The 17,421-nt window shown below is 34.4% G+C and overlaps 1 protein-coding gene across 1 annotated transcript; it reads left to right on the top strand.

The window, feature by feature from the left end:
* Positions 1-10,205: 10,205 nt before the first annotated feature.
* On the top strand, positions 10,206-12,062 carry LOC128987836 (uncharacterized). The gene has a single exon (XM_054408872.1). It carries the CDS (start codon positions 10,628-10,630, stop codon positions 11,843-11,845), a length of 1,218 nt encoding a protein of 405 aa, XP_054264847.1. The 5' UTR covers positions 10,206-10,627; the 3' UTR covers positions 11,846-12,062.
* Positions 12,063-17,421: the final 5,359 nt, after the last annotated feature.

Below are 17,421 nucleotides of genomic sequence, written 5' to 3'. Positions count from 1 at the left end.
TCTGCTGTCAGCGGCATGTCCCCACAGTTGGATGCCATAGGCCACATGGCTGTGAAAAAGCTAAAAATAGACTGTCAGCAGGTACTGCGCAGTTATCTGGTGTTTCAGTTTTCTCAAGAGGAAAGAGGAAGATTACTCTACTTAGTCTTACACAAACAGAATTTATATGAGGGCCCCACTGTAACTTGAAGTCCAGGACGAAGCCAAGAAGTTTGACAGGAGGGTAATGAGATGGAGATGATCTGCGTAGGGTGAGCAGAAGCCTTTGTGTTTTATCTTCGTTGAGCTTCAAGTTATTTATGAGGAACCACTGGAACCAGTCCTTAGCCTCTTGGAATAGAAGTTCTGAACAAGCGACCGTCTCAGTAGGATCTTGCCCCCTGCCCAGCAGGGTTGTATCGTCCGCAAAGAGTAGAGTAACTCTATCCCAACCTAGGTCGTTCATCAGTATCAGGAAGAGAGTGGGGCCAACTATTGAGCCCTGCGGAACTCCGAACTTCGCATCGGCTGGGGAGGACAGTGCGCCCTGCACTGCAACCATCTGACTTCTACCTTCTAAGTAGGATTTAAAGGTCTAGAGGGCAACTCCGCCAACTCCATTGTAGCGTATTCTAAAGGTTATTTTAGAAATAATAAAAGTGGACTGCATATATGGGTTTATTAATTTAATTTTGCAAAAGAACAGAAAATAAAAATTATGGACTTTTGGTTTGATTTTGAATTTAGTCAAGGTTACCACACGTGAAGTTCTGGAAGGTCTTCAAAATGACAGTTTTAGAGTTTTTGAACTACACACCACAATTTCAGTTGAAAATAAAGCGGTCAATTGATTATACAAAGATAGAGTTTTGAATGTAATAATGTAAGAGGAGTAAAGTGAAAAAAGGTAGACAAAACTATGAGGAAGGTAAAATACATTGCACTGTTAACTAGAATGTTTATATTTTCAAATTTTTATTAATGAATTGTTGTGGCCATGTGGGGATTTTTTAATATGCTCTGTCTCTCTCTCACATATATGAAAAGCTGACCTTTTAAATACTGAACATCCATAATAGCCGAGCTTCTCAAGCAATGTGTCGTGGGAGACAATGTCGAAGGCTTTTGACAGGTCGCAAAGGACCAGAGCCATTGACTGTCTATTTTCAAAGGAGTCCAAAACCTCACTGATCAAAGGAGACGAGGGCTGTTGTTGTTGATCTCGACTTCCGAAACCCGTGTTGGGATGCTGTAAAGTAGTGATTTACTTCAAAATGGTCGACAATCTTCTCCACAATCTTCCCTACAGTCGTGATTATTGAGATTGGTCGATAGCTTGAGGTAAGGTTTGCGTCCCACTTTTTGAAAATAGGTATAGTCCTTGAGATTTTAAGGCAGTCTGGGAAAAGTCCCACACGCAGACACCTGTTTATCACCTCAGACAGAGGCAGTGATATTTCATTTATAACGGACTTGAGAATCCTAGGTGAGATTCCGTAGATATCTGGACTTCTTAAGTTGGAGATAGTCACCTGCAATGTGGACATCCTCTTTAAATTTTGTATCAAAAATCACCATAAAGCCGCGCCCACTTAAAATACGTGAGTTTGACTAATACAAAAGTTTACTTTATTGAAATTATTTCATTCTTTTTAGAGCATTTGAAGTCGGTTGTATTTTTTTACAAAAATAAATTATTTTATATATCAAGATAGTGTTTGTAGTTGTATGTCACGTTGTATACAAGCATTTCACTGTATTAAACAGTTTTCAATTAGTTGATTAATTAAACTAGCGTTCTAGTGATGCGAAACACCGGCTAGGAGCATGTGCCTCTATTATGTACCGTACATCTACATGTACACTTTGTACCACAATACTGACTTGTGGTGGGGGGGGGGGGGCCGAGAAGGGCCGGCTCGTTTCCAAGCGCTTAGCGCAGCTTGAGTCGACGTTCCAGTTCCACTTGTTGTCGTTCGATGTGTGGCACCAGTGAGGCCTGAGGCCAATCCCGGGCAGATCCAATGATGTGATGGCAACCAGTGCAGGTGTTGCTCCAGCACTGAGAATTACACTTTTGAGTCTTTGCCACATATCCGTGGGTTCTGTCCTTTTGGAGATCTTCTGAGAAATAATAGGGATCACTTTATAAGCAAAATTTTAGCCGACTCATTTCGTGATCCAAAGTTAACCGTTTATGAAGAAGTGCCATGCGTAGCAGAAGGTGGGTCTCAAGGAAGAATCGACATTCTAATTATTAATGAGGAAAGGAGTAATGGATTTATTATTGACCCAAACCATAAGATTCAAAATAAGTATAGAACAACCACTGGAAATCGATGCTAAAAAGAAAAAGATATATGAGCCGTCGATTCCTTATTTTAAAGAAAAATATAATTCACAAAATATTGAAGTAATTGGTTTATTTATTGGATTAAACGGGGCCATTACAAGTTTGTTATATACATTTTGGAATAGATTAAAATTGGACAGAAACATTCTAAAGAAAAAATTTCGATTATGACATTAAAAACTTAAATATCAATCCTAAGAAATCATTTATACTTTAACTGATCAATATCAAATATATTGTGTAGTTTTACCTAATTTAGTTTTTTTTTAGGCCGGTTTAGCCTAAATTGTTGTTTGTTATGATTTGTGTTCAGCAGGCTTGATGGAGCAAGAAGGATGTAGACACAAAATAAACATATACAGTAGGCCTATTTCATTCTCTTTATAATATTAATATATATGCTTTTCATTATGTTTCGTGATTTAATGGGTACATATGACTTAATTTTAATACCATTAAATTTATATTTAACTAGCTGTACCCGCGGGCTTTGCCCCGTTTAACTTAATAAGTATTCGCATGGCTCATTCACGTCCTGGTTGAAGTTCGTTCGCTACGCTCACTCACCTTTAGGTTGGAGCTCGTTCGCTGCGCTTACTTGCCTTCAGGTTAGCTCGTTCGCTACGCTAACTCGCCTCCAGGTTGAAGTTCGTTCGCTACGCTCACTCACCTTTTGGTTGGAAATTAGCTATTGTCATAAATAAAAATAAACGGTATCAGCCGTTAAACGGAAAACGGTATAAACGGAAAGTATGACACATACTTTCTCCCATAAGTTTGTCAACAATCTTTATCATGTGTAAGCGGTGAGAGTAAATATACGGAAAAAGGATTTGTACAATTTTGTTCAGAACTGTTTGTTGGTTGTAATTTAAAGGACTATAACATGCTACATTTTTATCAAAATCGCTCGGGCCATTTTTGGGAAAATCCGATTTTTTGTTGTTTTATGGGGGTTTTATGGGAAAATGACATAACTTACAATAACTTTTGAACCGTAATTTTTACAGAAATGGGATTTGTACCACTTTGTCCAGAATATAAAGGACTATAACATACTAAATTTTTATCAAAATCGTTCGGGCCATTTTTGGGAAATCCTATTTTTCCGTTATTTTATGGGGTTTTATGGGAAAATCCCCATTACAAATAAAGATTTCTAAAAAATAAAAAAAACTATCAAAACTGTAAGGACTATAACATACTATGTTAAATCAAAACCGGATGTTTTTCTAAAATCCTATTTTTTGTTATTTTATGGGGTTTTATGGGAAAATAACATATTTGACCATAAATTTTGAACCGTAATTTTTACAGATATGGGATTTGTAACATTTAATTCAGAATTTAAAGGGCTACAACATACTAAATTTTTATCAAAATCGTTCGGACCATTTTTGAGAAAATCCGATTTTTCCAGTTTTTTATGGGTTGTTATGGGAAAATCCCCATTAAAAATTAGAATTTCAAAAAAATTAAAAAAAACGCCTGGAGATACCATGGCTTAGAACCTACATATTAAATTTCATCAAAATCGGACCACAGGTGTAGTCTCTAGCTCTGTACACATCCAGACACACACATACACGCCATCCCTATACTTGTGTGGACATGGGTTTTTAACCAAACTATGTGGACATCAAGGCACACGGCTGAAAAAAATATCCTAGGTTCTTTCTAACCTCAAATTGAAGATGAATAAAAGAACACTCCTTGTTTATTGGTCTAAATGTAGTAAAAAAAATCATAAAAATTGTGTGGACGTCCCCACAGTTAATGCAAGAGTCGGTCATGTCCCCACAGGTAATGCAAAAGCTAGTACACAAGTCCACACAGATAATGCAAATGTTGACACAATCGAGTGTTTTTTCGCTTGAAGGTGTTAATGTCCACACAGTTTGGGAATTTCACTGGTTGCATTTTGACAGTATATTTAGGTTATGTCTCCACTCTTCTTTATAAACAAATCGTTGTATATTAGTCACATCCGAATTGCTATGTGGCATATGAAATAACATTATTCATGTATTAATTCATTGTAAAAAATATTTATTAAGTAAGAAATACAGTTTCTTGTCAGATTAAAATATCAGGCCAAAACACCAATGTCTTCATAAAGATATTGCTGGAGAACTATCGATATTTTTCAGTGATACAATCGATTTGGTTTCATATTACTAATATAATTGAATATTATATATTAATATTGTATAAATTGATATACATATTTTATAGTATTAATTTCGTATTAATATTTTACAATATTGATTTATTAATTAATATTAATTGAATATTTTATATATTAATAATATATCAATTAAATACTTTGCTGTATTTGGTTTTGACTTAATCTATGACACCAACTGACTTTGTCTCTGAACAGAAAGCCCTTTCAGATGAGGTACTCAATTCAGTTTCAAATTTGACTATAGCTTGACTATGTTTAACTGTAGCTCTAGTTAGCGACTATAAACAACGATAGTTTAGATGGATTAATGCAGGTAGGAAAAAGATGATTCTGTACAGTAATCAGCGACCGATAGTACAAAGAAATATTATCATATGAATCACGTCTCCCTCTTTATATATGATACATTACCTGTACTTGTAGTCAGTTAGCGTCCATAATCAACGGCAGTACAAAAGGTTTTATGAGAAGAAATAAAGCATATTCCCGTATTAAAATTACTGGCGGACGTAAGGAGAATGTACTATATATTTTAATTAATGGCTATACTGTTGGTACGGCACTTAAATTGCAACCTACAAGTCAACCCAACACTTCGGTCATCTAGATGGTGGCGTTTTGTTGGGGTAGCATCTTGACGACAACCCCTTACTATTAGAGGAGGGTTAAACATTTTGTCTTCTCAGTTTTTTAATTGTAATTCACTTTATTATTGAATTCTTTCTATTTTTTTTTCAAATAAATTATGTCTGTACGAATGAATTTTAGGAAAGCGGAATCTATTGGGAAAATGCAGCCGTTAGGTTCTAAAGAAACTGTTAGGATGAGGTAGGTGTCGAAACGCTTTGTTAACCAGGGCCGTCCCTAGGGTTGTCAGCGCCCGGGGGTAATGTAGTCGCGGTGCCCCCTCCCCCCAGTACTAGTCGCATTCGCATATGTTAGCTTCATACTACATTACGTTTACATTTTGATTACACCTATAGTGTTACAAATTATTGTTAACTATACAGCCTCATTTTTTAGATTCGTATTTATTAACGCCATAATCTGATAACCTTTACAACTCATGCAAACCTACAAGACCACAAACAAAATTTGCTGCGGCGCCCGGGCCAACTTGCCCCTGTTGCCCCCCCCCCCCCACCACCTTCGGACGGCCCTGTGTCAAGCTGTGGTTCATAATTATTGATTAAGCTCTTTTTTATGTCACAGGTGAGACAACAACGTTAGATAAACATAAAACCTTATAAATGCTAATTTAACAAGATTCACTGCCCATAAGGATTAAATTTTCATTCAATTTATTATATTTCTATTCAAGAATAGTTTATTTCACCTTCCCAATATTTATGTCGTGATATTATGTCGTGGCCCCTAGATCACCAGATTTTAGCGTGTGTAAATTTCTTCTGTGAGGCGTTCTCAAACTTAGCATCTACACTCACAAACCCTGTACTTAAGGACGCAATTAACCAGAAAGTAAAGACAATTAATTATTAATTATTAACCATTATTGGCCATTTAATTATTAATGATGGGACTTGTAATGAAAGAATGTAATAAGACAGGGATAAAAACTGTACGGACTAATTTTGTCACAACTGAAATCTAACTTAGTGCATTAAATCAATCATCTTAATACAACCAGACAAAGACCGAAAACTCGTTCAGTCTCGGGGGTTCGTGCAAACTATCCTGTTGCGTTGTGCGGTTGTTTAGAATCTACTAGAAATGTTTGATGTTGATAAGATTATCGAAAATGTTCACGGCCAGCTATCACTGTGGGACAAACAGGCATAATAATATTCTGATAGCATAGAATAGCATTCCTAAAATGCGTGTTTATTTTTGTTATCTGAGGCCTCATGATCTGAAGAAGCTCATCGAATGACTGGACTGACATTCGATAGTATAAAAAAACGTTGTCTCATGTTACCTGATGTTTTGTAAAACGTACGAAAACGTTCACCTGCATCACGTTCACGACAAAAAGGATGAATCCAATGACTTCTGTTATTTGTTCTTAGTAAACCACTTGCTTCCATTACACACACAAGTTTTATTAATAATATAAAAGGATTACATCACCCAACCACAGTTTCTGGTATGACAACCAGTTCGTCAGGTCATTGTATGCAACCACATAATCAATGTATTAACATTGTGGTATGTCAAAAGATTCTTTAAAATACTGTCAAAATCACAATAGTCAAAACTACTCATGTTGATCAAATTATAAAAAAAATAATAAAAAGTGATAAAACTGGTTAAAACTGTAAAGTCTGGCCAGTGGCCAGCACTGTTTATTCACTTGCAAATTGTTGCAAATGGATCTTGCAAATTGTTTTTTTACTTACTAAATACTATCATTGACCTTATATCTACACAATTAACCTTTTGATCTAATTTTATTTGATCAAATAGAAAAAAATAAATAAATGAAAGAAGATGGGTGAAAATTATGAGCTAAATGGAATCACAAGAACAAATAGTGAAATAAATAACTATGAAAAAAATATTAGGTGACATAAAAAGTGAAAAAAAATAATATTTATATAAATAAATAAATATATATAAATGATAATTATGCTATATTTAACCAAACTGTAAGAATTATTTAAATAGTTGATTGGGTTATTCATTTATTATGAAATGTTGTACAACGAGTATTCTATATCAGGAGATTGGGAAGCCAAACACTCAAGTCCCATTGCTAATAGCCGCCAGCAGCTTTCCTTGTTCACCAAAAAGTCTGTAGGAGCGCCACTAGTCAGACATCACTAAGTCCACACAGTTAATGTATTTCCTGTGAAAATTGTGTGGACGTGTGTGATGTCCACATAAGCGACCAGGTCCACACAGTCTGGTCACATTCACACTCATGTCCCCACAGCTTATGCAGCACGAAAGCACACACACACGCACACGCACAAACACACACACAAACTCACAAACTTTCAGATTTATAATATTAGTAAGATTATTTAAATTCAAGCCGTTGCGTTTATGAATTCTCTTGTCTAAGGACAGTAAATAAATAACATTTACCTTACAGTGTGTACAACGGTTGTTAATTTCTAAAAAAATTTGTTTTGATATAGAGCAAGAAGTTTTAATTTTGGGTAGGTCCTACAGAATGAAATATAAAATAGAAATCACAAGGTCATAAGGTTGATTTTGTTACTGGATGATTAGATAAAGATCTATATGATCGATGTTTTATGTTTTGTCGTGTTGGCCCTTGGGTAGTCTAAAGGTTCAGTACCGGTACGTAGTTTTAACAGAAGTGAAACAGCAATCTTTAAATATGACCCTGATGGCCATTGCCAGTAAATATTGGTTTATGATACCAATTGATACCATAGACAAATATGATACTCATCCTATCAAGCTGTTCAAATACGCTTCCTTCGCTTATTTTCATCTTGCAAGTAACTGCAATAGGTATACTAGGTATACACTTTTTGGGGATTTATATATAGGTTAATTTGATTTTTTTCGTGGTTTAGTCCAAGAAAAAAAGTAAAAACAACAGACACAGGGATCGTTAAAAAGATTACAAGAAAACATTTTATGGTTTTAGCGAATTTCCCTATAGGGAAGTAGCTATTACCGCAGATGGCACGGTAAGACCTCGGCCCGAGACCAATTTACTTTTTCATTTTGATGTTCTCAGAGGCCAAAAACACCATTCGTTCAAAATTTGTATATATATGAGTAAATAAATAATATAAATAAAAATTTGAACAGATGGTGTTTTTGGCCTCTGAGGTCATCAAAATGAAAAAATAAATTGGTCTCGGGCCTAGGTCTTACCGTGCCACCTACGGTAATAGCTACTCCCCTATAGGGAAATTTGCTAGAACCATAAAAAGTTTTCTTGTAATCTTATATATATATATATATATATACGTCCGTGAACGCGATAACTTGAGTAATTAATTTCTGTCCGAGTTTTAATAAATTTTGGTTCTAAGGTGTAAGGCGGGATAAACTTGAATGAGTTCGCGAACCAGCATGATCGGACCACGGGAATGGGGTTTTACGGGGAAAAATCTTTTTTCTCATTTTTGACCCTCAAAACACAAAATTTATAATTTCTCTCTAGACATTTTTAAAGAGCTTAAAAAATAGCTTAGTATATCAAAGTGTTTTATACGGTTAGTGGTACGGTAACGAAGAAAATTCAAAATATTTAAAATTTAAAATTCCCATGCTATTCTTATGGAGAATATTGTAAAATGTTGTAGTTTGCTTGTTTATGGATATACTATATTTTGATCAAACTTGGTAAATTTAATTATTTTATACTAAGCTATTAATATTTTACTAAAAAATACACTTTATTGGTTTCCGTAGCAGCAAACTTGGTAGGTACTCATTAAACCTAATGTTACTTAAATAGATAGGTTTAGTTGAAAATCAATCAGACAAATGGAAACAACATTCAGTTATTCATGGGCTTTAATTTGAGCTTTAGAACATTGACATCAGAACAGTTAGAGACGAGCGAAAAACCAAACATATAATCTTTTTATAAAAACTGATTTCTAAAAAAGTAAATTTAACATTGTGTTGTGGTTTGCACCTCGTCTCTAACTGTTCCGACTTCAATAATCTAAAGCTCAAATTAAAGCCCATGAAAATAACTGAATGTTTTAAGGCTAGAACGAACTGCAAGCATTAATAAAAACTGAAGATGCAAGAAAAATAATCTTAAAAAATGTTCAAAGTACGAAACGTCCATAAGAAATGTATGGGGATGAGTTTTCACTTAAATATATCTTCAACACGAAAAAAAATATTTAAAAACGGATTTTAGCATTGAAATCAGCGTGAAAATCTAGTTTATTTAAATTCTAGTTAGTTCTGGTTCTAGTTAGTTTAGTTAAATTATATTTTTGTAAGGTCATATCCTATATTTCTCTCACTAGTTCTACAAATTACCATATTATCAGAATAAAAAATAAAATGTCATCTAGAAATAAAGACCTTACTCACTTTTTTATTCTTTTCTTTTTAAACCGGAGAATTTTTTATGTTTATGTTGTTATGTTTAGTATTATTTTCATCTCAATGTTTTGTGTATGTTGCCGTCTATCTTTTAAAATGTTTACACCAGATTAATTTTTTCTAGATTTTGGTGTTTTGTACTTAGGTTAAAATTTGGAGGCAAATACGTTTACTGTCAGAAATGGTTTACCGACTTTAGATTCAGGATCTATTATTACTATTTTTTTATTCCCACTTGAGATGGGGACACCACCTCTATAACAAATTGTGTTTGTTATTACTTATTAATAAATACTGTAATGAGAAAATCATATTGAAACACTATATATTTATAAATTCAGTGCCTTTAAAGTTGAGGCAAAATATATAGCAGAACCAGTCGCTACCGGTTTATTGTAAAACGGGTAGACCAACATTATTTATTTTAATTACATGAACACTCGTATCATAATAACTGATGTGAAGTAATATTTTATTTTTAAATTATTCACACGTAATTTTACTATAAAGAGCTCCATGATATGATACTATTTGTTCGGTGACGTAACTCCAAGGCAGTGGCGGCGGAAGCGATAGCGAGAGTGTTCCATCCAAGGTCAAGGTCACCAGATTAGATGAACCTATGTTATGCTTGCTTGCCCCCCCCCCCCCCTAAAAGTAAATTATCAGTTAGCTGTGCTGTGATGACATGACGATTTTCGTCATTCCCTTGTTCTTGTTCTTGGTTCAGTTATCAACTTCATCCAAAACGTATCAATGCCGAGTGTCTCGTCTTGTCCTTTACAGTTTTCTGTCCTCCTCTATCGTATCGTATACAGTACTCAAGATCGACCAGAACCCTTTCAGAGTTTAGTTTAACAGTAGTTGGTCTTGGTTTGGTCTGGCTAGTCCACACTCACTGATCGTGGTCGGTCATTGATAGTAGATCATTGACTATATATAGTCAATGTAGTAGATGCTGTTGGTTCATGTCCTACACCTTCGTCACGCGCCGCTAACTTCTAACTTAAAAGTTGCCTATTTACACGGTGTAACATTATACTAACGTACATTTTTTTTGTTCCTACGTGTGATTAATAATATAGACTATAGTGATGTCAAGATTACGGACTCTAAATGATGTTATTCTTCCTCAAATTGCGGCCAGTGGTTGTTTGGGTGACAATGTGCATTTTGTGGAGTGTTTTTTGGAAGATAAAGTGAAAGGGGAGGCCCAGTTCGCTTCTACTGTAGTTTTTGTGGTCGCGGTCTTCCAGTCTGACGAGGGAACGTTTCAGCAGCCTCTAGTGGTAAAGTACAATATGGGTAATGCAGATGTCAGAAAATGGCTTAAGTTAGACTATCAGTTCAGAAATGAAGTCATTACATATGAAAAAGTACTTCCGTTTTTGAACAGGGACAAAAAGGTGAACAAAATATTTCCAAAGTACATCTATGGATCAGCAAATGAATCTGAGGATCCCAATGAATACATAATTATTTTAGAAGATCTGAGGTCGACAGCTTATAAGTTATCTCCAGAATTCCTTGACTTGGACTTTGATCACTGTGCTATGGCTTTTAAGAAATTAGGTGAATTTCATGCGTTGTCATTTGTTGCAAAGCAGCTCAACCCCAAAGCATTCTATCAGAACGTCAACCAACTTATTGAGACAAGACTATTTGATGACAACAAAGAGGATGCAAACGACCTCTACGTTTTATCATTCAACAGAGCGTCTGAAGAGCTGTTGAAAAACGGAGAGTTCATAGATGAAATAGTAGGCTTCAAAAACAAACTGAAATGTGATTCACAAAGTTATTTGAAACATCTGGTTACAGCTGAAGAACCGATGGCAGTGATTTGTCATGGTGATTTTTGTAGAAATAACATTTTGTACAAGTATGATCAGTCAGGAACCCCAGTGGATGTTAAGTTTTTTGATCTTGCCACGTCACGGTATTCATCACCCATGATAGATTTTTCATTTTTCTTCTTTTTAAACTCCAGCCAAGAATCAAGAAAGCAAAACAGAGAAAAATATCTAAGCATATATTATGAAGCACTCTCCTCGGCCGTTCCAGCTGAAGTAAAAGTTCCTTCTTTTGAGGATTTCAAAGAAGAGTTTCTACGTAAAGCGGTGTATGGATTTATGATTTCTATATTCTTCAAACCAGCAATGATGGATCCAGTTCCTTTCAACCCTGAGATTGAAGTCAGTCTACCAAGGGAAACGCGAGCTGCTAAACTTGTACAGAATGGAGGGCAGAAAGGCACTGAGGTAATTGTCAACATGTTGAGAGAAATATTAGAGTTGAAACTTGTCTTGTAAGACTAGACTACTGGTGTTACTAAATGCTGAATATATAAAAATATGTTTCAAAGCTTTCCAATCCAAACTTGTAGAGTTTAAATTTGTTATAAAATATATATTTAAATTTGTTATTGCTCTATATTTATATGGCAAACCTTTTCTTTTACCAGTATGTATACTGTATGTATTTTTCACCCTTAAGAATAGCAAATTCAAGTAAACATGTTTTTCTCTAGTCAATGTATCTTCTTGCACCTGCAGTTATTTCAAAAACTACTAACATAACCATACATTTTTTTAAGAAGCTGGTGATTCTTATGAAATATTCTTATGGTTATTACATGTATATCCAAAATAGGTTTGGGTCAGAATGAAATTCCTATTGGTAACTGAAGAGTTTTGTCCGCTTTGAGTTTTAAAAACTTGAATGATCCAACAAACAAGTATGTTTTTTGGTGTCTAGGCATATACCGGTATTAAGAAATTTGGTTTATGTCCTTTTCATTTCATCATATGTCATCTTAAACATTAATCACCAAGTAAATCCATTCCAAATCATCCAAAAATTGTTAGAAGAGAAGGTCACCATGCAAACATTTGGGAAACATAGTGTTATAATTTACACCAGACTCAAATTAAATAGTGGAGCCAGATACTAATTATCAGCTGCTGGGTTCAGTAGGGCATTCTCACTTCGGTAATTTATTCCACCTCACTTATTCACTGGCTGACGCTGTCATGATAATACCTTAAACACTATTAAAAGGCCTATAGTTCTGAAACATTTAATTCATTCACATTTTGTTGCTTTTAAAAAGGGTTGATTTTCCTTTTTCACAGCTGCTAGGTTTGTTTATCCTGCCAAATCATTATCCAGCATTGCCTTGGTTTCAAGACATGACGACAAAATAACAAAAAATTATTAACAAAATACTAATTGAAATGAATTAAAACAACATAATCTCCTTTAAAAAGTTAAAATTGTACGTTTTAAAGGTTGGTTTGAATATATGGGGTTTAAAGTTTTAATTAGGCTACAGCAGAAGACCTTATATGTGACCACCTTGGAACCGAGGCAGGATGATTTGGCAGGATCAACAAACCAACTGTAGAAAAGGTAAATCAACCTTGTTAAAATCAACATAATGTGAATGACTTTAATTGACCAAAAAATATAGTTCATCACACAGGCAAAAAGTGTCTTTTCAACCCTATTTAAGCTTGAGCTGGTGTCAAAAAGTGTCACTTTACGTTCCACTTTACGTACGTGGGAGTAATAAAATTTACTATTCTCTTGGTTTACTTATTTAAACATTTTTTAAACTAAGACTTCCTTTAAAATCCATAAACAAATGTATAAATGTATAAACAAATCTAAAAACAGTGTTGATAACCAATCAAAAACATCCACTAGTTCGCAGACACCAACCCACCCTTGCCCACCGAAATATAGACTGGCTGTCTAATAAAACAGAAAATTTTAAAATCTATATTTACATATACATATATATAATTTGTTTTAACGGTCCTCTTTCTAATTGAAATGACTAATGCGGGGAGATGTTTTACACAAACTGTCCAGTAGTGTAAAAAGTCTGATCTTTGTGATTGGAGGAGGGGTTTGCACCAGAGTTTACAACAAATAAATAAATAAATAAATCCTACTAATATTATAAATGAGAAAGTTTGGATGTTTGTGACAAGTGAACGCGAAAAATACTGTTCGGATTGGGCTGAAATTTGGCATGATGATAGCTCACATTCCCGATTAACATATAGGCATATTCTTATTTCAAAAATCCTTTCGGGCTCCACCCCAGTGGCTCTGGAGTTTCCTATGTTAACCTTATGAGAAATATAATTATTGAATCTTAACAGCTGTTTCAATTAAACAAGTTGGTTCTGTTCTATGATGTTCAATAGCATTAAAGTTACAAGGATTACCGACAGGGTGCAGCACTATTATTTCTTTTACATTTATGACAACAGCTAATTTGCAACCAAAAGGTGAGTGAGCGTAGCGAACGAACTTCAACTTGGAGGCGAGTGAGCGTAGCGAACGAGCTAACCTGAAGGCAAGTGAGCGCAGCGAACGAGCTCCAACCTAAAGGTGAGTGAGCTAGCGAACAAACTTCAACCAGGACGTGATTGAGCCATGCGAACGAGATAATCTTGAAAATTAAGAAGTTAAACGGGGCAAAGCCCGCGGGTTACAGCTAGTAAATAAATAAATAATTCTTTATTGTCACATCAACGTTTTAAATCATAGCACAGCTAAAAAACAGATGTCATTGTCAAGATTATTACTAACTTAACCTAATGTACAACAATATGTCTTATGCATAAAAAATGTTTGTAAACAAGTTGGCAAAATTTGTTAAACGATGACAGAAAAAAAAATTAGTTTCTATGTCATACAAAATAGAGTCATATTGATTGGTTAGTTTCATTGAGGTAATCATTAACACTGTAATGACAACAATCTAAAGAACGCTATTTAATTGTTGAAGCATTTCCAGGTTAAAGCCACAGATATTTTGTTTTCCTCATGAAGTCAGGAATATATGTTTACAGCACTTCTTTTAAGCTGGGTCTACACTGGAGTTCCCAACTAAATGTTTAAAATTTTGAGAACTCCAGAGTAATAACAGACATGAAGGAACAGAAAGTAGAACAATTTTTATCATCAGGGAAAGTGTTCCTGTAAGAAAGATAGGTAATGATTGGCTTGAGTGCAGAATTATGACTATTTGATGTCTTCGTTAACAATGCTTTATTCACACTTGAGAAAACATAAACTCTATAAACAACAAACAATAACAAATAACCTTTAAAAATAAATAAACTATTAGTTTTGGTTATACAATTCACATTTTTGTGTGATGCTAGGTTAATAAATAAACTAGGCCTACCCTGATTTGATGGAATGTTTATTAAATTTACCATTATTTGAGTATTAGTATCTATACAGGGTTAGTAAAAAGTGTGGTGACCCCCTGTTATTTTTTTAAAGGCCCATACTAGAAAAACTAAACTCGGCACACCTTTATGACATGTTATGAAGTACTTTTTGGGCATAATTGTCACTTGGTGTACATCCCCAAAATGGGGGATTTTGGAGGAAACTCAAAAATTTCAAATACAAAGACCCTTTGAGTATAATACTCTCTACATAATACTCTCTCTTGGTTCAGTACAGTGTGCATAAGACACACAAGATGTTCACTTAAGATGACATCTTGTACCTTTTCACACACACTGTACTGAACCAGCATGATGAGTGTTGTTTGCTTCTCTGCCCAAGCCTGCAGAGGCTATTTAAGCTGTATTTAAGGGTTGTAGAGGTATTCTGTGGTGTCCCAGACAGCTTATAAAGGTTAAACCAGCTGAAATTTAGTAAAACAGCTGAAGGATTAGCTAAAACAGCTGAAGAATGAGTTAAAACAGCTTAAATTCAGTTAAAACATGCCTTACAGCGTTTAAGGTCTAGTATAATAAATCTATGGCTATTTAATGCAACTCTTAAGGCTTAAAGGTCAAAGTATTTGAGCTCTTGTGTAGTTTATGATGGATAACACAGGTCTGATTAAGAGTTTGACATGTATTGGCTCAATAGAGTAGGTTACAAGAATTAAACTTTTTAACGCTTAAATATTCTCTTAACGACTAACTCTATGGGATTTAAAGTGTGTACACCAGTCTGATGTAGTATATAGAGTGTATAAGTGTAATCAGATGTAGTTTATCACCATAGGTTAGACTATATGTAGTGGTGAGGCATACAACAGATTTGAGAGTTGAAACTGACTAAAAAACTCTTTAAAACCTCAATTAATAGATGAGAGATACTTCTAAAGGCTTGCATGTGATATGTATAGCTCAGAAATCCACTATAGAACACAAATGTGGAGGTAAAACCTCACTGTGCAAGTATTTGTCACTTTGAGAGTAGATTTCTTATGACAGAGTCAGATATTTAATCACTCGCAGGCCAGTATAACTACCTTTAAAGTCATATCATGGTAAATAGCATCGTCTAACCTCATATAACTCTTGTAACCAACATACTGTATGAGTATATGGTGAAAAGTTCTTAGGTTTGAATGTTAAATCTATGAACAGGGCCAAAACAGAGCTACATTCTGGGTTACTCGTAGATTCTTTCCGAGGTATACTGTTTTGGCCCTATCTCAGTTATTTATCGACCGAATGTAACCGTTTTGGCTTTAAAAGTTGGTTATTTATATGGGGTTTTGAGTATAATACATCCCATCAGTTAAAATAACTTCATTTATGGTCTACACTCTAAGTTAGGCCTGTAAAAATGAAAGTTTCTTACCGAGTATACTAAAGTTGCAAATGTTCAACGATTGTAGACTATTGTCTGTAATAATTGTTAATTTATCATGATAGTTAGTTGATTTTATGTGTTATTCACTTCAAATTATGTTAGAACCTCTGGGTTTTCTATTTGTTTGGTATGTATCAACAACAGTTTGAACGCTGGAACTAAGCCTTACGATTGACTACAAGATTGGAAAATTCCACATATAATATGATTATTACTGATGGTGACAGCTTTTAAAGCTTAGTAAAACTATTTATTTAACGTATTTAGACAGTACAAAAGCCTAGCTAACCAACATAACCTAACAAACTCTGTTTTTAGTTAGCTCAAATTTCATCACTTGTAGGCTACTGGATACATTTTTAGATTGAAAAACTCATTTTAGAAGGTTTATTAACAACGTTTGAGGGTAATATCAGTCAAACTTAAGTCATTAAAGGCCTAAACAGATCAAATAATTCAACCCTAGGAGTGGTGTTATTGGTTGTTGACTTTAATTGAAGAAAATCAATTCACTCTACACATATCTAAAGCTTGATTATATCACTACTACCTACATATTACACAGTATTATGTATATATTATATCTAAACTCAGTTAATATAATAAAAGGTAGGAAAAGTGAAGGTAAATTTGTATTTTTATTTGATTTAAACACAGTTATACAATAGCAGACAATAAACTCACTCTAGTTCTGAAGCTGCTTGAATTGAAAAAAGATTGACTACAAAACAGCTGTAGAGTCAGGTTGACCACAATAGAATAAAATATTCCACTCGGTTGGATTTGGTAGTATAGTATGAATGTATGTAATAAACTTCTTTGCTTTCAAATGTCTAAAACTACTTACAGTGTATGCGCTTGTATTAAGCGCATACGGTAAAATTATTACCGTGACAAGAGTTCATACCAAAACTCCTACACTTTTATATGTATATATCTAGTCTAGAACTAATTCTACAGTAACTAAATGACAATATTGAAGGTTTAAAGTTGTATTCTTTCGAGTAAAACAGTTGTGATTATAAGAGAAGGTCAGCCTAGATTCAACACTCGTGGTATTTCTCAAGACTGCTGAATTGACAAACAGCTGGCTTCTTACAAATGCTGACATACGTTCGATTGGACTATAGCCCGTTTCACTTGACTTGGAGGCTGTAAAACTCTTAATTCTACCTAAAACAGCTCTAAACAGCTCTTAAAGAGCTCTAAAACAGCTCTAAAACAGCTTAATAGCCTCTGCAAG

This window comes from Macrosteles quadrilineatus, unplaced genomic scaffold (assembly GCF_028750875.1).
Source record: "Macrosteles quadrilineatus isolate MER2022 unplaced genomic scaffold, UCM_ALF_1.0 Scaffold_2__2_contigs__length_208266976, whole genome shotgun sequence".
In the NCBI taxonomy this organism is placed as follows: Eukaryota; Metazoa; Arthropoda; class Insecta; order Hemiptera; family Cicadellidae; genus Macrosteles; species Macrosteles quadrilineatus.
Note: the sequence above shows the minus strand (reverse complement) of the source record. Positions and strands in the feature narration are given on the sequence as shown.